Here is a 21,599-nt window from a genome sequence, read left to right on the forward strand (position 1 = left end):
AGGTTTTGAGTTCAAGCGATTGCTGTTACGATAAAACAAAAATATTGATATATACGGTTGTCAAAAAGTGAGTGCCAATGTATACTATAGGAAACAAATATTTTTTCATTTTTTTTTTTTTTTTTTTGTTTTGCATACATGTAAATATATAGTATATGTAAAGTAAATTGTTACAATTCTAGTACAATTGTTTTATTTTTACCTCCCAATATGTTTTTGCTTTTTCTTATTAGAAGCACTTGTTTTTTACTATAGTTAGCGTTAATCGTTTCGGTTTTTTTTAGTATGATATTTATTCGTGTGTTAAATGCGTTCCCCCATTCCGCAATATCGAGAAATCAGTAACGAAAGCCTGAAGAATGCTTGATTGATTTGTCTGTTTCTTTTTTATCTAAAGTGAAAACTTGTTTACAAATAAATTAAAGAAAAAAAAAAAAAAAAAATAGCAAAGATAGAGCAAAGAAGAAGAAAACGTAGTGTAAAATTAATTCTATACCAAGTGGTCAGAGGTAACACATATGGTTTTCGAACGCACCCATCAACAATGCTGAGACTGGTCTTCCAACCTTAGAACACGTAGAGTCTATGGGTTAAAAGTCAACATACTCCTGAAACTTCTCAACTATAGTTACTAAAAAAAAAAAAAATCAAAAGATACCAATACACAATTTACCCCTGTATACATATTGCAAAAGCGATAACCGTCGCCCCAAACGTCTCACGAAAACCACTGTGGCTTTTAAAATTCAACTTTTGTGATACCTCAGTAACAACATACCGAAAAACAATGTACGCCCTATATCTTCGTTAGAGAATTAAGTGCAGAGAGAGCTCACTATTTGGGAAATAGTGTTCGGCACTTTCTTTCTACAGACGGTTACAAGCCGTTGGCGATCTGTCCCTTGCCTTTTCAAGTGAACCATGTCATGCACGAAAATGCTTCAACGTTCACAACCAAAGCTAGAACGATTCCTCAAGCCATAGTTCTTGCTTGCCATAGTTCTAAACTTGAGATAGTTAAAACTGCAGATAGGTTGTCGATCAGAAAAGCTGCCCAGAAACACTTAAATTTCAATTGATGCATCATTAACAAAGTAAGAAATATCATTGCCACTTACGGATATAATGTAAAAATTTTTTAGATCCCGAGCTGCCACATCTACAGCTTCGGCACTTTTAATTACGGACAGCAGCGTGGAAAAGATTGACCTTTAAAAATATTTAAAAAAAAAAATGAAAGAAAACAATACCGAAGAAACTCGTTCTAACATCAAGGTCAAATAATCTTGCAAGAATTCGGCTTGGTCATACTACGGCGATACATCAATAGATCCTTAAGGGACCAACACCTTCCAATTCGCAGTTCCGAACAAAATCTTGCAATAAAACCTATATTTTTTGAATGCCAAAACCTTTTCGAAATTCGAAAATCTGTTTTCGGAGCGTCTAAGGCTTCGAAAGATGTCTTAAAAAAAGAAGCAGAAAAGTAGCAAGAAAATATTCAACTCTATTAAAGTGATTAGATTAACCTTATAAAAAATCGCGGATTGTTTGTCTTAGTTGCTAGTGCCCAGCCTACTTTTAGTACTAGAATTTATAGCGGAAATAAGTGGAATTTTCCTTTTGGGTAGATAATAATCTCTGAGAGGCTCTTCGCTTCATTTCGCCACTTTAACAAACCACTGTAAGAGTCTTAAAAATGGCGGTTTTTTTTTTTTTAATAACTTTATAGCTTATGGGATAACAATATTCGAAGAAGTTATTACAAATACAATGAGAGTATTCCCAAAAGAATAATTTGTAAAAAATGGGAACACCAGCGACGACTGAAAGGAATGGAAATTTGTAGCAACTGCATTTAAAATGTTGGTATGCTTTCTATTATACATCTTTTTTTACATTTTTACTATTACACTGCAATATCGGAAGCATAAGAATACTCCTTCTCGGTTTAAGTATTCTTTCTCCTTACTCGCATATTTTTGTGATAGCAGGTGCAGTCTTTCTTGCATCCGGTTGACATGCCGCGAAATGGAGGAGGAAAGATCAAGAAAATATATAATTCATCAATTGAATTGAAAATTAGCATGTAAATCTTCATCGCGAGCTCTTCATCCCTTGGCAGAAGCCATGACTCTTTTATATCTCGATGGTTGTCTCAATGAATAAACACAGACGTTTTCCAAAGATTAAAGAAGGTACAAATTTGAAATATTTTTTTAGTATATTAAAGAATATAGTAATGAACAATTAAGATGTATAGGGTGTAATTTGCCAGCACGGCTTTGTTCGTCCTTTTGAAAGGTTTATGGTAGACCATGAAAATTCGGGAAATCATCTTTTCGGGCAATGAACTTTCCTTTTTCCATATCCCCGAAGGCTTTCTTGGAAAAATCGACGCTGGACTTTATTCGACTTTGACCGGCATTTGTGGTTCGAATATAGTCTCGCACAGTTGCAGTAACTTGTTTACGCACTGCGTTTATATTTTTTATGCTATTTCTATGTGCAAGGGGTCTTGATCTTATTTGGATTATGTTCAATAGATATTGTGGTGTTACATATCACATATACGTGGATCACGTGGTGCCTTGAAGCGTTTGGTCATCAAGCTTGAATGCAGAAGAAACACCCGAGCATATACTATTCGCCGGTACAAGATACGCTAATAAGCACTGCACAATAGAAGACTGCATAGGCGCTGCGACTATGCCAAATCATCTACCATCCATCGATCTGTTGAAGTATTACGAGGTGTGGAACTGATTTAGAGTTATTTGCCGCCCTGCTACTTAAAGTAGAACACAGCAGATCTATAAAGTTGTTTCCATGACGGGCAATTTGATCTGGTTTGGATAGTTTCCCAGCCGTAATACTTAACAGTTATTCTGGAGCTGGGGGAATATTGTCGGGTTGAGTGGCGAGATATTAGTCTTTTATTGCTTTCCCTTCACTTATCAAAGGCAAGCAAAAATGAAAGCAACTCTTGAGATAGTTTTCGCATTAATTGTCTTTTCATTTCTTTACAAAGTTTTTATTAAAATCTTGTGCTTTTCCTTTCTCATAATAATAAAAAGTGCATAATTTATATATCTTTGGCCGCATGTGGCATTAAAAGGATAATACATTGTATGTCTTCTAATGAAATACATTTGTTCCGTGATTCGGTAGAAAATTTTGGCGACTTTTTTCCTTTTTAATCTATTATTATCATTCAGTATATAAAAGTGAAATTAATCCTTGTGCTTAGTAATACTTCTTAGAGGCATTACATGAAGAAATATTAAGTCATTTTTAACATACCTTTTCACTTCATTCGATTTATGTGGTGGTTCAAAATTACGCCCAAACATTGGAATGTAAAACACCATGTTGAAACACTTTCTCAAAGCGTATAAGTAAATAATTTTATAAAGTTAGGTTTACTTCGATATATTTGCGAATCGCAAGCACGTTTTTAAATTATGTTATTATTTGTTATTGTGTTACATATCTATTTATCTTTTTATTTAATATGCGCGTATAACTAAATATTTATATATATATATTCGATCGTGATCCAATCTTTTATACACCCACAGTGATTCTCTAAAAAAAAAAAAAAAAAGAAAAGAAATAAATTTTCGCTCCCTATAATATTGGGCGGTTGATTTTTTATATTATCAGAATAAGAGTAGAACAATACGAAAAGCGAAGGTGTTCACAGTGTTTATTGCACAGGCGCATCCTTTGACCAGTTTGGGTAATTTTTAAGTTGTTTTGCAAATTCGTAGATGATGATATCATGATCATTTTTAAATGAATGAGATGAACAGAATGATATGCTTAGATGCATTCCGAGTTCGAAAGTGGCCAAATATTGATTAACTTATTGGATTTTTGAAGCTTGTTTCTGCACGTTGTAAAGGTATTGACAAAAAAAATAATTAAATTTTGATACTCTATATATATTGAGTAGGCGTGGTCAATTTGGCCTGTTTTTGTAAAAGTAATACATCATCACCCACAGAATATACGTTCAAGTTCTTATAAATTTATTTGCCATAATTTATGAGTAATGAGCAAAAAACCATTTTTTTCTTAATTCTCAGTTTAGGTGGTACCGTAGGCGCGTCCTTCAAACGATTTGGTCCCGTATACAAGAACTTCCAATGTTTCTGTTAGATTTGAAGTCGTTTTTTGCGACTTGGTGGAGACTGTTCACAGCACAGATGGACAGGCGGACAAAGTATACTTTGCGGGGTCTCTGTTGAATGTTTTGACAAAATGAAAATACTTTTTCTCATTCGGCGATGGGTATAAAATTGATCAATGACAAGTTTTTGCCGTCGATTGCATCGTCCAAGTGCGTTTGTTCAGTTGAACTTGATATAAAAAAAAAATTCGAACTTCTACACAGAGCTTGTTGCTTAAATTCGATGTGGTCGACGTACAATTCTATACCAAAAATAAGTAAAAACATTCGAGCATTCGAGTCGAGCAAGGTCACCTAATACTATTACTTATTTATTTTCATCATAATATGCGAATAATTAGTCTTGATTTCTATCTAGAAACTAATGATCCTTGTTACAGAAGGATTTCTAAAAACACTGAAGGCTTCATATTCCGCAGTGATCATTTGATCCAAATCTTTTTCTCGAAAGCGATTTTTCAAGATATGAAAACAAATAGCAGTTTCTGTGGATCAGGTCCCGGGCATAAGATGAATGGCGCAACAATTCGAATTTCAATTCATTTAAATTTTTTATTGTGATTCTGCATTGTTGTTGCCCTGGTTTCTCAAGATCAAACTTTCATATAAAAATAATGAATGCACTGCCTTTTAATATATTTACGACTTCTATATTACGAGCTATATTTTGCTAATTCACTTTTTCAGGCTGTAATCGTACCTTTTGGGCGTCCACAGCGTTTAACGTCGTTGACGTCCGTAAGAAACAACGCTTCTGCGCAACTTTTTTTATATCAAAAAGTAACATTTCATCATAATCGTCAAGTTGAATTTTTCCATTGTTTTGAAAATAACACAAATAGCATCACAACAACTGTTGTTTTGCTCAGCTTAGCAAACCATGTATTGTAGGTTTCCTAATATGTAGAAGAAGAAGAAATTTCAATAGAAGTCGTTTGGAGACTCACATTTTCGTAACGTAATATGAATTGTTTGGTACAAGCGACGTCTAGGTATCAGTCCCCTGAGGTATTAGTTCACTGGTTGATTCTTCTTCTTTTTTTTGTTTTCTTATGCTATTTATATCGTCATGACTATATGTCTACATACCTACATGCACGATTGAAAGTTTTCTTTTATCGCCCTTCATAAAGCAGTAAATTTTGGGCCCAACTGTATGTGTTATTGTGTTGCCCGCATGGGAAAGAATTTTATGGAAAGAAAAACTTTCCTATATTATGGATTTTACTATATTTCACCCAAAGGTGGTGATATATTCATTTTCTCAAAGCATTTGCAAAACTCAGAAGGAAGCTCCAGAAGCTCCTTTAAAATGTGTATAAATTCATTATCAGTATCAAATTCTGATTCGATCTGGGCGCATCCACGCGCCGTTCTATGTGCCTACGAATAGTAAACGTTCTTCTGATTGCAAAAATGACGCTATCGACTTGAAATGTCGCAAAAACTTTGGGAAGTATTCTACGCATGCTGGTCTTGAAAATGATTCAAATCGATCGCAAGAGCCAGGCACAGTAGAATGTAACCTAAAAACCCCTAAACTCCTGCGCCATTAAAAACAATAACAAAATTCGATTTTCTGTTCTTTACTCAGAAACCACAACAATGTAAATATATATATTCTTGCGGGGCGATCTACGATACTATCTGTGCAAAAATGGAAAAAAATTGACCATTTCCATCCGATGTTACAGAGCAACAAAATTACACTTTTGTTAAGATTTCCGTTAAGCCAAGTGCGGTGAGATTAGGAGATTCGATCGCAGTCGCATATAATTTTGTTGCTTGGTTTGAGTCGAGTAATTTAAATGATCATTGAATTTCAATAGCCGCAACAATTGCTATATATATGGGATCTATTTACACTTAAAATATTTTTGATATATATTTACTTAATGAAATTGTTAATAATTAAATATGAGATTTATTGCAACAGAGTGGGAATTAAATAAGTGCTCGTGTCTCTCTAAAACCGGGGGTCGCATTAGTTCATGTAGCTTTTTATGCCGCCAGTGTACAAAGTGGTTATTATATACCTGAACGTGTATGAGTGTAAACTAGTAATGTAGTTTAAATAAAATTGGTTAGATTTCTTAATAATTATAAAGAAAAAGAAAAGCCAACAACAGCAATCAATATATTAAACTCTTTATAATTATAACCAATAATATAAACAACAAATTGCGAGCCATTTACACGGTACGTATATATGTGGGTATGCACTTATAATGTGGTCATATATTTCATATATATTAATATACGTGTATATATATATATATCTATATATACGTCTATATGACGTCAAGGTGATTATATTATTGTTGGTATTGTTGCTATTGTTGCTATTTCGTTTGTATATATTGTATACAAGTTATTTATCAAGTACAATAATTGTCATAAACAGCATTATTAGTAGCTTTTTGTTTCAGTTTTTATATCTATCACCGAAGCATGAGGGGTATGTATATTCATTTTGTTAAAACATTTGCAACGACCAGAAGAAAACATCAGAGATCCCATAATATATATATATATATATATTCTTGATCACAATTAAATTGTATATCGACTTAATTGTATGTCCGCCTGTCCGACTTCAAATTTGACAGAAATATCGGAAGTTCTACCACGCAGGTACGTTGGTATTGAAAATGCGACAAATCGGTCGAAGGACACGACCACAGAATTGCATAAACTGAGAATACCTTGGGTTTTCAAAAGGAATGAAAAATTGATTTTTTGCGCGTGACTCGTAAACTACAGCAAATAAACGTACAAAAATTTGAATGCATAATTTAGTGGGCGATGCTGTAGCATTCGTGCACAAAAATGGAAAAAATTGGCCCATTGTTATAGTGTATCAAACCTTAACTGTTTTTCCAATACCTTTATAATGCGCGGAATCCAGCTTCAAAAACACCTTAAAGTATGCAAATTCTTGGCCAATTTCAAATTTGGAATACACCTGAACATGTCCGCCTGTTCGTATGTCCCTCCGTCTCTTTGTGGAAATTTTGTAGAATTTGTATTAAACATTCTCCCGTTAGCGGAAATGAAGAAATCCCCCCCCCCACAATTTTGCAAAAGAATTTGAAATTGATTTAAACTTTTCAAAGGACACGCCTATAACGGCCACATGCCTATATGACAAACACTCCATGTTATAGGGCATGAAAATTTTATACCTTTACTTCTTTTGTCTACTTTAGGATAACGGTGATGGATATAAAAGATTCGGTCCCGGCCCAATTTAATTTTTTTACATGTTCTTTTTGTTTTTGTTAATGCTATAGATATAATAACATACCATTGATGTTGAGTAGTATTATTGCTGGTTAAGCAAAGAGATAATAATGATAGCAGAAAGGTATGGCATGTATATATATTTGTGTGCGTGCGGCTACATCTGTAAACTATTACAATAGGATTTTTATTTGTCTTTCCTAAGAAAAAAAAAATCACAATTTTCACAAAATATTTTGTTGCTTGTCTTTTCAAAAAACAGACCAAAATTGCGATTTAAAACGAAATTTTAACACCCTATGTTAGCGAAGTAATATTTTGAAAAAAAAAAAAAAAAAAAATCAAGAACTGGTTATACAGATACATACGTATATTTGCCTTTCTCTTTACTAAGTGACGGTTAAAATATGTGCTAATATTTTTTAAGAAAATATTCATTGAGATCCCTTACACATACAAAATTTACGTTTACTTGTGTACGAAGCATAGAGGACCTGCGTATTCGATGAATATCCTTTTCTTATTTTTGAAGAAATAAGATGAAGAAATTCGCGAAGAACTTGTAAACTATTATAGCATAGACGTAGTACGCTGGCGCGCTAAGATGCTCTCTCTCTTCAATAGCCGTGATCCGTGGGACTCTCAGTCCCGTCTGTTCACGTCGATGAAATTAAACCTTTATTCGAATTCGGTTACCATTTGTCTGACAACTAAGCGATGGCCAGACATAATCTCAATATTGATCAATTAAACCCCCATATAAGAATGCTTTAGGTATCAAATAAAGACCACAAAGTTACTTCCAACTTGATCCTGTGATATTTGCCGAACAAAGACGAATTGTTTACAAGAACAACTATAATAACTGTTGTAAATAACTTTGCAAAATCAACTCGATTTTTTTTTAAAAATGACCTTAATTGCGTTCAAATGTTATATTAATACGCATAAATCATAATCGTCGGAAAAGTGTTTAGGGCATAAACCTGTTCTCTCCATAATACATAAAGATTTAATGGTACTTTTCAAATTTACACTAAGATACGTGTTACAATAGTGTTGCGTTGAAAATATTACCACACAACATGAATAGTAGATGTTTGTGTCTTTAATACGTCAACGCAAATGGCCTGGGAGCAGGCGGAGGGTCTACTTTAAGTATGCATACGGTTGGGAGATTCCCTTCGAACTAACTATAGCATTAAGCGTAAGCGAGATCTAACTTATGAAAATTTAACGAAATTCTCTTCTTCGCTAGTCTTTCATATTTGTATCTTCTATTTTTATTTTAGTTATTGCCATATTTATATTTTTATATATCACTAAACGTATATATTTTTATTATATTTTTTCTTTCTTTTAACTTTTTTTTTTTTGCGTTAACTTTGTTTTATATAGGCAAAGCACTGCAACAATAACAAGTGATTTTTTTCCTTGCTTTCGTTTAAATGATAATGAAACTTATTGTTTTTGTTATTATTGTTATTAAAAAAAAAAATAAATAAATAAATAAATAACGCATACGTCTATATGAAATGTGATTTTGTTTTCCTTGTAGAAACTGTTCACATATTCACATATTAACGAAAGGTATAAACGTCTGAAAGTTGTTTACCCGCGTTCACATCTGTATACCGATCGGTAGAGAATTTCTTCATGTACTGAATAAATTTCTCATATTGAGATTGTTCGTAAAAGTTTTGCTTGGTTTTGCAAAAATTAACAACAACAATAACTAGCGCTTATAATAACAATAACAATAATAATAATAATAATAATCAAACGGAGTAAATTAATACAAAACACGAGAGTATAAAAATCATAAAGTGAGATGAGTATTACATGCAAGCACTGTTCTTTGTACATCATGTGTATTGATTGCGATTGTAAGCTAATGAGTTCGCTGTATTTGTTCTGTTTGATTGTGTTACCAGCAACATTAAAAAGAGTTGTCGCAAAGACAATGTGAATACGTAGAAAACATTCCATCAGTAACTTTGAAGTGAGCGATAATATCGCAACGTGTACAATATGAATACGGAGCAGAAATGTGAGTAATAGCACTTGAGACGATCAATGAGAAACACTTCAATATAATCTAAAAATTTTTAATTTCACATTTCGTTACCGTTAGCCTTTCGCTATATTATTTCAAGTGACAAAATCCCGATTCCTAAGGATACTGTTTGTTAACGGGCATTTTTCTTACAAGTTGATTTCAATTGCAAAAAGAAAACTCAATCAATACGATTCCGATCTGGCGTCTAAATGGCATTGTTAAAAAGGTTTGCTTGTTATTATTAAATTAATAGAACTCTCCGTATAGAACGGGTACAAGTTCACGATAATGAAATTTAAATCGTTTTCTTACGGCAGCTATCAAAAATAAACGTACGCTTTCTACTTTCCCTGAAAAGATGACCAATTGCTAATGCATAGGGCGACTCAATGTTTGGGATAAAATGTATATTTGGTATAAAAAATTTATGAAAACATTGCGAAGGACTACGAAATGCTACATTTTCGCATAGTACGACACAATAGAAAGAAGCAAAAACGATATATAGTAAGCTACGAACCATCATTAAATACTGTACACCATTTCGTTAAATGCAGTTATTCATACAACAACTACTAAAAAAAAAGCCTTGTATGGGAAGTGGTCAAATAAATGGTCCGAACCGAATTTTTTCAACAGCGTTCTTTCACCAAAAAAACATCTCCAAAAATTGTGATCTGCAAATTGAACAAAAGAATATATGGGCAGACATCAGACCAACAAACGGACAGACAGAAAGGGATAATGAATCGGTATAATAAAATATGCGTATATCTCAAGTCCTTTTCGATGTTGTATATATTCGCAAAAATTTAATATATCCTTGTACCGCAAGTGGCGTAATTGAAATTAAATGCAGGCGTACAAGCAGTTTAGATGAAGAGCGCTCTGCACGTCTAAAAATTGTCATTACCGCAAAAACCTTCACTAAAGTACATATGGTACATATGGTATTGGCAGGTCGCGAGATAACTCAAGCCGAGCAAGTCTCGGCCATAGGCCTCCCATTTCGACAAGAATGCACAATCTCAATCAATTTTTGGATTCAAGATGAGTACCGTATTTGTTGCCTTGGAATAAAAATGCTTTGAAGTACAGAATATCTGAAATAAGTTGCAACATATCACAAGAAATAAATGTCGATGGATTCAAAAGACGCGTAGTGTCGCTTTTAGTGAGTAAGAGAACTCTAGAAGATCATATTGCATATGAGGTACACGAACGGTGACAGTAAATAGACAACGAAAAAGAAAATATGGTGACCTTTTTCTATTCCGCCCGAAGTAATGAGCGTTTCAAGAATGGGCGAAAAAGAGTTCATGGTAAGAATGGATGCGACGCATTTTTGCCCAATTGCCCAACAGTTGATAAAGTTGATGAGATTCTTCAAAAAGTAGAGAAGCATCGACACATTTCATTACGACGTTGTTGCGTCAACCAAAACTATACGTTGATAAGAAACAATTTTGAATCGCTTGGATAAGATTTGTGCAACAAACGAACTCGATATATGGTTGTCGCGTGAATTAACAAGGAAAATTTCAAGGGACTGAGTTTCCACGTACGGATCTCTTATGGCGAAAAAAAAATCGCGGTCCAAGATGAATGAAGGTGCACAAACGATGATAAAGTCCATATTGACATCACCTAAGGTTGAATGGGCTATCCCAAGCCTGCCTAACGATTAATTGATTCTCCTCTCTAACCGATACCATTAAAGCACCCAATGTTCAGAATTAATCAATAAGGAGGGGCATATTCTTCCAGCACTACAACGTCAAGTTAATAGTTTGACAAAAAAGAGCTAGAGCCCCGATGAACATTTTTGACGTATCCGAAGTTCTACAGTGATATCATATGGGTTTCACCACGAAAATGGCATTTGTTTATCGATCAAAACTGGCACGTATTTAGTCTAATGAACTTCGTTCAAAATATAAGAAAAATTTATTTGAATTTCGCTTAAAAAACGCTCGCGACTTTTTCGTATTATATACCCTTGAGCACTTATGATAAAGGATATAAAAAGTTGATTCGCTCGTCTTTCATTATACCGATCGATTTAGAATCATTTTCGGAATGGATCTAAGCTTGTCTGTTCGCCTAGCCATTTGCCCGTCTGACATCTGTCTATGTATTTTTGTGTTCAATTGTTCGGTTCACAATTTTCGAGATATTTTGGCGAAATTTGATACACTGACTTACCTTGATCCAAGGATAAATTCCGATTGTACAACTTTTCCGACTCATATAATGCTTGTTGACTTTGATAAGTCGACAAATAAAAAATTTGTGTAATTTTCAAGATTTCGCGATAAAAATCGCTTAGAAGTAGTGTTGCGGCATTCTTAATTGCTGTGAAAAGCTATGGATCGGATGTGCCTCCACCTTTGAGCCCGATATAACCATTTCTTCGGAAACTGAATCTTTATATAGCAAAAAAGACTAATTTTCAATATTGCTTGATGAAAATTTGTTCATAATAATAATTTAACATAAAAATTAACTTTGCCGAATTCGGACCATGTAGACCTATTTTTGGGACGGCAACTCATATAGGAGTTTTAAACAAAAATAAGGCCCCATCTTTATTATATTTTATGATAAAAATTGGTCCTCATTAATTAAACTATAGGAAATTTCGAAAGCATAAGTCTACCGAACATTCTATATGGGCTATCATAAGAAGCAAGTCCTTCAATAGCGATAAAGTCTAATTTGTGGTATGTTATGACAGAAGCAACAGAAATCAACAAAACTTGTGAAAGGATAAGTAAATTAAATCTGTCAGATTTATTGCGAAATGGTTCGGATCAGGCTTCTTTCTATATAACATGCTTTAATTTGAAAAACCGTTATCTGAATCTGTAGCGTGGTGTAGGATATTTATTGATGGGCCGTAACTCACTACTAGCGTTTTACTTGTCTCTTATAAATTCTGCATATTGCAATTGGTCAGTGGTTTGCAAGTTATCACTAATTGTCTACGAAAATGTAAAAAGATGAATATCACGTAGGGCATTGTCTTTTTTTCTGTTTTTTGGAAAAAAATACAGCTGAAGCTTCGGAAATGATTAAGCTGGCTATGAAACAGTTGGAAAGTGGTTTGCGAGATTACGTGCAAAAATTTTAGTCTTGAAAGCGATGAAATTCGCATGTGCCCGTTCGTCTCCAGCCAATACAACCCAGGAAGTGATCTTTATTTTGGCCGGGGAGAACTTCTCTCAACTGGGGACTATTCTCTGCAGCAATATCCTTTTGATTATCGCTTGACCAGATCAAAAGCGCAAGCGCGGTACAGTTTTGTGTTTTACGACTATAGTCTTAAAATTTATTTATCTGGCTACTATTTGTTGTGATAGTAATAATAATAACAATAATAATAACAATGAACATATTCAGAATTTACAATTTTTTTTTCATCATTACTTATTCCTTATTTTATCCCTTCTCTCAATTTTGAAAGAGCTTAAACACTATTTACGCATCGTCTTGATGTTAGTTTGTCATTGAGCGCCGTTGCCAAAATAAGTGTATCTTGTTGTGTTTCTTTATGTTTTGAAACGAAGGGCTGCTAGTTTCGACAAACAGGGAAATTGGGACATCTTATCGGCATTCTGTTTCGCCATCTATTAAAACAGCTTAAAAACTCACTCGTCTAACAGTTTTCCTTATGTTTTCAAAATGTATTCACGTAGCGAGCCTTCTCTAAGGAAGCATGATTTTTTAAACTTTTTTTATATTGCGCCCGGGCCTTTTCATCATCTTCAAACTCGAACCAGCTTTCATACGACCCCTTTCCCACTATTGCCGGTCGAAGGCCTTTGTTTAATATTCTCAAAATCCGTGATCGCAATCGATTGTGCTTTTAATATAAGAGAAAATTGAAAAGGGAAACGCGTAACAAAATCATCTTCGACTTTTATCCTAGAAGAACGATAAAATCAAATATAAAAATCTTAATTTTAATAGCTTATGATATTGAGTTGGCCGCATCGATTTTTTTCATTTTCGTGATATAGAGATACGTGGAAATTTCCATCGGGTGCCTAATGTAGCTTATGAGTAGTGAAAAATAAACCTAACAAAAAATATGTTCTCAGTATATGGTAGGTAAGTGCGTCCTTCGACATTTTTCGATTTGTTTTCAATATCAATCTGTGTGCGAAAACCTCCAATGTTTTTGCCATATGTGAAGCCGTTAATTTCAAAATTGCGGCCAGGAAAATGTTTATCAAGGACGGAGGGACGGACCGAAATACTTAAATTGATCCAGAGTCTGATGCTAATAAAGAGTGTATATACTTTACGGTTTCTCTGGCGGTGCTGCAAACGTTTTGATAAAATCCACCCATCCGTCACCCTTCGGAGATGCACGAGAAAGCACGAATCGCATTGGTCAAGTGATAGAAGACAATTCCGAATCCGAAAAGACATATTGAATATAAACAACATTTAACTTTTAACTTCATTATTTTAATTTTTTTCCAGTAAATTCATACATAGGTCAGTAAGTTCGAGCGGTAGGTAAGAAAATGTCTTTTTCTCTTTGCAAAATTCGACTTTGTTATAACGATACTTTTTTTATGGAAACATTTTTAAAAACTCTGAAAGTTTCATATTCCGCAATGAATTCATCATTTGATCCATCTTTTTCTCGTAAGCGTGTTTTTCAGCTTCGTAAATATATAATAGCTCGTGCGGGACAGACCTGAAGAACACGATGGATGACAGCAATTCGGAATTCAATTTATCGATTTGTGATTTTGCCTTATTGTTTCCCGAGATCACATTTTCATGCAAAATAATAAATACACTTCACTGTCTCTTTATATTCTCACTACAATTTCACTTTTCGATTTTCGAAAATAATTTTCGCAATTTTTTTGATATTTTCTAAATGTAATCATGTTTTGTGGGCTTCCAAGACTTTCGACATCATTGGCGTCCCCACGATTCTGATTTCGAGTCAATTAACATCGAAAAATTGTAGTTTCCGACGCGGAAGAGTTGCCGTATATCAAATAATCGAAGAGATCTAAAATCTTGAGAACCTTCGAGAGTTTTGGGTTTTTTAACCTTTTTTATTTATTTTTTTTCATTTGCATAAATTTTTTATTAGAGACGACATCAATGTGTCAGTTGGGAGACTCAATGACCGATGTATGATATCACGATTTACACCTTAATGTATGAAATATGTACGAAAATGAAAAAAAAAAAAAAAATATTAGCAAAGTCTGAAGTCAAACTGAATATCTCGACCGAAATTCGAGTATGGATTCAATATTTCGCCATTAATGCCTTCTAGAAAGGTGTATAGCAGATATTAAAATAAGTTGAAGTGCTCCCAAGTGATAGTTCAACAGGAATGTCCACCACAATTTTCATATGTTTATCAAAAAGCTAAGAAGGAAATCCGAGACATAATTTTGATTTTCTTATCAAGTGCATTCACTTGGCTGGCACTTTTTATTTAATTGATTCCTATTACGTAACCACTTTTAGTATTTAAGTGAGGATTCAGCGCATGTGCTATATTTGAATGAATCAAACGTTGAACAAGCAATTTGAATAAGTTGACCACGTAATGTAAAAGTGGAAACACTTACTGTGAAATTGTGCTATCTCACCTTTTTCGTATGGTATCGCTATGCTCGTAGTATAAATTCGGGCTACTGCCATGTTGCCTGTAACGCTTATAAGATGCCAATGTTAGTTGTGAGGCCAATTTAGAAGCAGTTACCAAATCTTCGCGGCTTTTACTAAGGCTTTCACTGTATGGATGCATATTGTTCTGAAACCTTTCAAGTTTCTTGTTTCGTCTTTCTCATCATTTAGAGATCGTTTTAAACAATTTTCTCAAATCTAAAAGAAAAAAGCAAAACAAAAGATTTAGAAATAAGAATAATAAACGCTTCTTACGCTGTAAGAGATATTATTTACTTGCTTATAAAAAGCAATTAATATAACACATTATAAATTGTATATATATGCCTTGACTTTTTATTCAAAAAGAAACATTAAAAATCCAAGTAAAATTTTTATAATTTCCGAAAGTGTAAAAAACGGGCGCAATTATTTTAAAAGATTGACTTAAAGTGGCCTAACGGAAAATGGGGTAAGTAATTACATTTGCGTTGGCAGTGGAAACAGGAGATGATTGCATAGTTGATTGGCTTTAGGGATGCATCTATAATCGATCCTAAGGAGGACGAACACCCGAAACCAGGATTTTTATGTAAACAATTTTGGCGAAATCATTGGCAAGGTGTAATGTCTATTGTAATACCGATCGCTTGCTTACCGATTATGCTGCTGATAGAAGGAGCCGTACGTAATTACGTCTTCAGTCCTTTACCGTATATTTCAAATGCACATAAATACTTTTTATTGTTCGTCTTTTTCGAAACAAAAAAAAGGAGTTTCGTTGCTTGTATCTAATTGCGACTTGTTGCTTCCTTTGGATTACTGAATGTATTCCATTATATGTGACATCTTTAATGCCGATTTTCGCTTTACCCATTCTTGGCGTTATGGTAAGTAGAGATTTCATTTCATATTATAATTTGAATGAAATATACAAAGCATTTCTAGAAGAGAGCAATTTCTTCCTATGCATTCTCTTTTTTGGTAGGACTCGGAGAAAACTTGCATGCAGTACTTTAAAGACACCTTAGTTATGTTCGTGGGTGGACTTATTATTGCCCTGTCCGTTGAGTATTGCAATCTGCATAAACGCTTAGCTCTAAGGACTATTCTAATTGTCGGCTGTAGTCCACGTCGGTATGTGATAAAATTTGCTTTCCGTTCCCTGAATCAATCTGAAATTCTTCCATTTCATTTCTTCATTTTCGCATTCCATGTCGGTCTATTGTTGCGTATAGTTTGTATTTAGGTGTCGTTATGATAACAACATTCATATCAATGTGGATTTCGAATTCAGCTACCACTGCCATGATGTGCCCTATTATAAAAGCTATCTTGGAAGAACTGCAAGCGGTAATTTAATATGATTTGTTTATTGTGTGTGCACCCTCAACCACCATCACTCAAAAACCAATCATCAGCACTTTTCTCACGTCTTTCCGTTCACATATATCTCATTATCGAGGAGAGAAATTGGTTTGATAATCACACAAAAGGTCTGCTCGCAAACAATATTTGCTAATAATTGACATACATTTATAAATAACTTGACGTAAAACACACGAAACAAAACAAAACATTAGAACGTGAAGTTTTTGCCATAATTATTATAAATTTTAATAGCAAATAGTTACGATAAATTTTCTCAGACGCACCCAAAAAATATTTAAAATATCTTTAGTAAAAATAACACAAAAAAAAAAAAAATAAAATAAAATAAATAAACATCGAATACTGAACACTGTGATGGGGGTAAATGGAAGCAGAGTCTTGAAAGGCAAAAAAGAAAAAAAAAAAAAAAACAGTTATCTCTAATTTCATTAGAACAATGTGATTGATATCTATATGGATGAATCTAAGGAACCGGCTATAGATGGGTAATACTTTTTAAATAGCTTGTTGTTCGGACTGCGTCTTTAACTTTACGAATTTTGTGTTAAAATGCAGGAAAAAGAGCCCCTCAAGGGCTGCTATGGCCTTTTACATAGGAGCTGCATATTCTGCGACTATTGGTGGTTGTGGCACTCTAATCGGCACTGGTACCAATATGGTGTTTAAAGGCATATATGAGGGTCGTTTCCCAACTGCCGAAGAAAAAATCGATTTCCCTCGATTTATGATATGGTCGATACCTATGGTCATTGTTCAAGCCGCACTATTGTTCTTTTGCTTTAACGTAACACATTTGGGTTTGTTTCGCCCGAAAAGTGCTATAGGACAGCAAGTTAACGCTGGAGCTGGAGTTGCACCTGCGGTTAAAGCAATTGTCTCCGCCAAGTATGCCGAGCTTGGTCCGATGTCGCCACATGAATGGCAAGTGGCTTTCTGGTTTGCAGTAATGATTGCACTGCTGTTTTGCCGTTCGCCTGGAATATTTACCGGTTGGGGTGATTTACTTAATCGCGTGTAAGTGTGTAAATGATTCTGAATATAATAAATCGGCCGAAATTTGAACAGAATACACATATGCAATCAATTCTATATGTGCGAATACTTCACACACTTATAAGATTACCGGTCAAATGTGAACTTGACTTGAGAGAATTAATTACTTAAATTATATTTTCACGACTTCTTAAATAGTAATGACTTTCACCGATAGCTTAAGTCGAATCTTTGTCTCATGTACCATTTATTTTATTATATGAGGATTTTTATATTCATCCTCCAACGACGAGGATATACGGCGCATAGGCATTCGAATTCTCATCGTGTTTATATATATTGTCTAATCAGTTTAAGATCCTCAATCAATTTCGTTACGTTTATCGATGCCTATTGATATCTGTCTGGGCACGATCATCGCACGGACTAAAAATTTCTCGTAAAAATCTTCTTAATTGTTACAAATAATTTTTCATTTTTGTGTATTGTCTTAGAGTGGGGCGAGGGGCGAGGGGCGAGGTGTGTCTAGCTTACATCAAAAATTGATCATAAAGGGTTTTTGTTTTTTTTATATTTATTTTTCATTTATCGCCTGCATGTGTATGGTTTCTGGGCACAAATAATTTGTGCAACGTGACGATTGTAGAAGTATTAAGACTTCGCCTTGCGTCATGCTTCCCGTATTGGCTTTATTTACTATTCCGGCTTTCTGGACCTGCTTTAAGCATTTTAAAAAGAAAGGTAATACAACTAATGACTTTCACTTAAAAGAAAATCGATAACTTTAATAAATCTTATCTTATAGGTCCTTATCCGTCGGAATCTATAAAATCCTTATTAAGTTGGGATTTTGCACATAAGACTGTCCCCTGGGGACTAGTCTTTCTATTGGGTATTGAGCGCATATTATGACAATTCTCTTCTAAAATGTGATTTCTTTTTTTGTTTTGTTTTGTTTTGTTTTTCCTTCTTTCCACAATACATCAAGGTGGCGGTTTTGCTTTATCAACGGCGGCTCAAGAAAGTGGCATGTCCAAAATGATGGGACAAGCTTTAAACTTCTTAGTGACATGGCCCCGTGTTGGCATACAATTCGGTGCTTGTGTTCTTGCTGTATTTATGACTAATTTCAGCGCTAATGTACCAATTTGTAATATTCTTATACCGGTGTTGAATGAAGTGGTAATTTTGATTTAAATGCAAAAAAAAAAAAATGATAAAAGAAAGAAGATGACACTAAGAAACAATGCGAATAATTTAACATTTCAGGCCTTAGTCGTTAAGGTGCATCCGATATTTCTTGTATTTCCCGCTGGCATAGCTTGTAGTTATGCTTTTCATTTACCTGTCGGCACACCGCCTAATGCTATAGTTAGTGGTTATGCCAACATACGCATTAAATATATGGTTTGTCGCTATTATTTTTAAATGTTTTTTTTTTTTTTTTTTTTTTTTACCTCGATATAAACATAATTTCTCTCTTCAAGGCGGAAGCTGGTATATTGCCTACCATATTTTGCATTGTAACGGTGGTGCTTAACAGCAATACTATGCACCGGCTTGTTTATCCAGCAGTAGACCTTCCAGAGGATATGATCTAATTGGCACATGCGATAATCAAAAAATCTTCGCTAGGGTGGGTTTCTCCTTTTTTTGTTTTTTTTGTTCTAATCATTGCCTTTGCAATGAGAAATGTTGCGATCGATGTAAGTGATGACTTATTTTTAGTTCGTGACATTTTCAAATTTAAATATGTGAAATGCATTTTTCACCTAATAAACTATTTATATTTATTCGAAATATTGTATTAATTTTAAGAAAGTTTAAACCGACTATTTCGTTACTTAAAATTCATTTGAATTACATATTGGCAGTCGCTTCACACAGAATACGGACGATTCGGTACTTTGACGTTTTGTCTCATTCACTTTCATATTGCATTTATTCTGCTTATACTCACACGGCCCAAGAGCAGATTGGGTCTCTGCATTCGTTGGACTTTGCATTTATTTTATGAATACGATATATGACAAACTCGAGCCAATCGGATGGAAATATTCTTAACTGTAGAGTGTCTAGCAACCATGCGCTGGATTACAAGAAACCCTGCACACTGATGGACTTGCTCTCTCAATTGAAATGGGTCCGTATGTTGTACGATGTTGATCACGCTTCCAACCTATGCACCAAGCTTAGTTGATCTTCGATTTCGTTTTCTAATAGCCATCTTATATAATTGATTTACTAATAATTTTCATGATAAAGTAAAAATATACTATTCTTCCCGTTTCCCCACCCGTAATATATATATATATATATATATATATATATATAGATATATATATACCAATTGCAACCTTTGAATCGACTTAGCTAATTTTTCTACTCAACATGAGATTATTTAACGTTAGGACACATTCATGACCAAATGAAATGCTACTTTATGTGCAACGATTGCTTTCAAAATAAAACTTTAATCGATTGTTATGCGATGCGATCTACGAATTGGCGACATTTACGATAACGTTTTTACATAGACTGCCATCACCTTAGGGCAAACGTACAAACTTAAATCTCCAGTTATCATATTTGTCTCAGAAATCTTTTTATGAGTTACACCAAATCGTTAGATTGATTACGTTAGTCTCTGAACTTGAGATGCCGTTTTTAATAGGAACACAATTAGAGCATAAATCCAATGATCAGTTTTTTTTTTTTTTTCATTGTCAACTCAAATTTTTCGCATGCCATCGTAGAAAATAAAGAAAATATCATCGGCTTTCTTTTTTAAGAGAACTCATAACTTTAGTAGGGACAGACAGACAAATATCGCTAAATAAAGTTGCCTTGCTTAATGGTCATCGTACAAATCGAATAAAATATCATCGCCTTTTTCACCAATTGTTGCAGGTTTTCGTTTTTTGGGAGAACTCATGATTTTAATAGAGACGGACAAACAAAAATGGCTAAATTAAGTTGCCTTGTTTATGCTGATATTAAGTTATCTTTGTTGTCCAATGTTGGTGCACTGCGTACATTCGGCTCATTCAGATAATAATAATATCCCTTGTACGTGGGCGCAATAAAAATCAGATTACTATTATTACTACTCCAAAATTTGTTTTTACTAAATTTTTTTTCCAAAATTCGACAAATATTTTCGCCCATTCAGCCTATAAACGTAATCTCGATGCACTTCGTACGCAATTTAAACACTGTTTAAATACATTGCGAAAAAAATTGATACCTTAATATTTGAATTAAAGACATGACGTAAATCAATTTAAAATACGACGTGATCGACTTTAATATAAAAAAGTAGTTAATCGAACAAAGCGAAAGCATTTTCAAGATATACAGCATGCTCACAGTTTTTTTTTTTTTTTTTAGTAAAAATAGTGTCACTAACACAAACGAAGCTAGATTATGTTAATGGATGAAGGAAACTCCGTACGTTGCAATTAAATGAATGTAATCGATAGTATGGCTAGTACTCTTCTAAAAATTGACTTCCTTTTTTTTTCCTACTGAAGCTGAAATCATTTACGAGTATATTCGGCCCGTAAATGCTCGCTTTGATAAATGCATATAAGCTTTAGTTACGGTTATGTACTACGCGGAGACTCGATAATTTTGTTCTAGCAAAGGTTGCTTAAGTGACGGCAAATGTTATTTAACCTAAACAGGTAGTACTTGAAGAGGTCAATCTATCCAATTCGTTATTTTATCTTCAAATTGTTTGACTTCACTTTATTGAAATGGATATTGTTCTTGAACATACATATAACATAAGATGTATGTGTCGCTTACGAAAAGTTTATTCGATTTCTTATTGCTTGAAAATGGGCGAACGTATCTTTACCCAAAAAATCTTTAAATACTGCAGAACATCTTCGGCTTACGTATATAATTACAGTAAAGAGTATTATCAGTAAAAAGCCAACACAAACTGTATAGCGTTTCGGAAGTGTTCGAATTGATTTTCTGTTTGTTTTTGAATATAAAAATATACCTTCCGCTTGCGGGGGGGGGGGGGGGGGGGGGGGGGGGGGGGGGGGGGGGGGGGGG

General features: G+C 34.0%; 2 protein-coding genes across 3 annotated transcripts in view; one reads left to right on the forward strand and one right to left on the reverse strand.

Annotated features, from left to right (window-relative positions):
* LOC119632533 overlaps positions 1-21,599 on the reverse strand; it is a 30,968-nt gene that overhangs the window by 8,916 nt on the left and 453 nt on the right. The window contains exons 1-2 of one of the 2 annotated variants that reach the window (XM_038025470.1): positions 15,131-15,170; positions 3,304-3,588 (exon numbers count right to left, since the gene is read on the reverse strand). In XM_038025470.1, coding sequence (XP_037881398.1) covers positions 3,304-3,371 — 68 coding nt within the window. In that variant the 5' untranslated portion in view covers positions 3,372-3,588; positions 15,131-15,170. Of the gene's footprint in view, positions 1-3,303; positions 3,589-15,130; positions 15,366-21,599 lie in introns of those variants that run through there. The other variant, XM_038025469.1, reaches the window with a different exon arrangement.
* LOC119632534 (protein I'm not dead yet-like) lies at positions 9,373-19,831 on the forward strand. Its single transcript, XM_038025471.1, has 14 exons — positions 9,373-9,488; positions 9,573-9,723; positions 15,558-15,618; positions 15,683-15,830; positions 15,920-16,036; positions 16,135-16,283; positions 16,385-16,499; positions 16,971-17,023; positions 17,094-17,552; positions 18,178-18,272; positions 18,337-18,423; positions 18,520-18,713; positions 18,801-18,938; positions 19,019-19,831. The coding sequence occupies exons 3-14, from the start codon at positions 15,614-15,616 to the stop codon at positions 19,130-19,132; spliced, it is 1,674 nt and encodes a 557-aa protein (XP_037881399.1). The 5' UTR covers positions 9,373-9,488; positions 9,573-9,723; positions 15,558-15,613; the 3' UTR covers positions 19,133-19,831.

The sequence above is a fragment of the Glossina fuscipes genome, unplaced genomic scaffold (genome assembly GCF_014805625.2).
Source record: "Glossina fuscipes isolate IAEA_lab_2018 unplaced genomic scaffold, Yale_Gfus_2 1, whole genome shotgun sequence".
Classification (NCBI taxonomy): domain Eukaryota; kingdom Metazoa; phylum Arthropoda; class Insecta; order Diptera; family Glossinidae; genus Glossina; species Glossina fuscipes.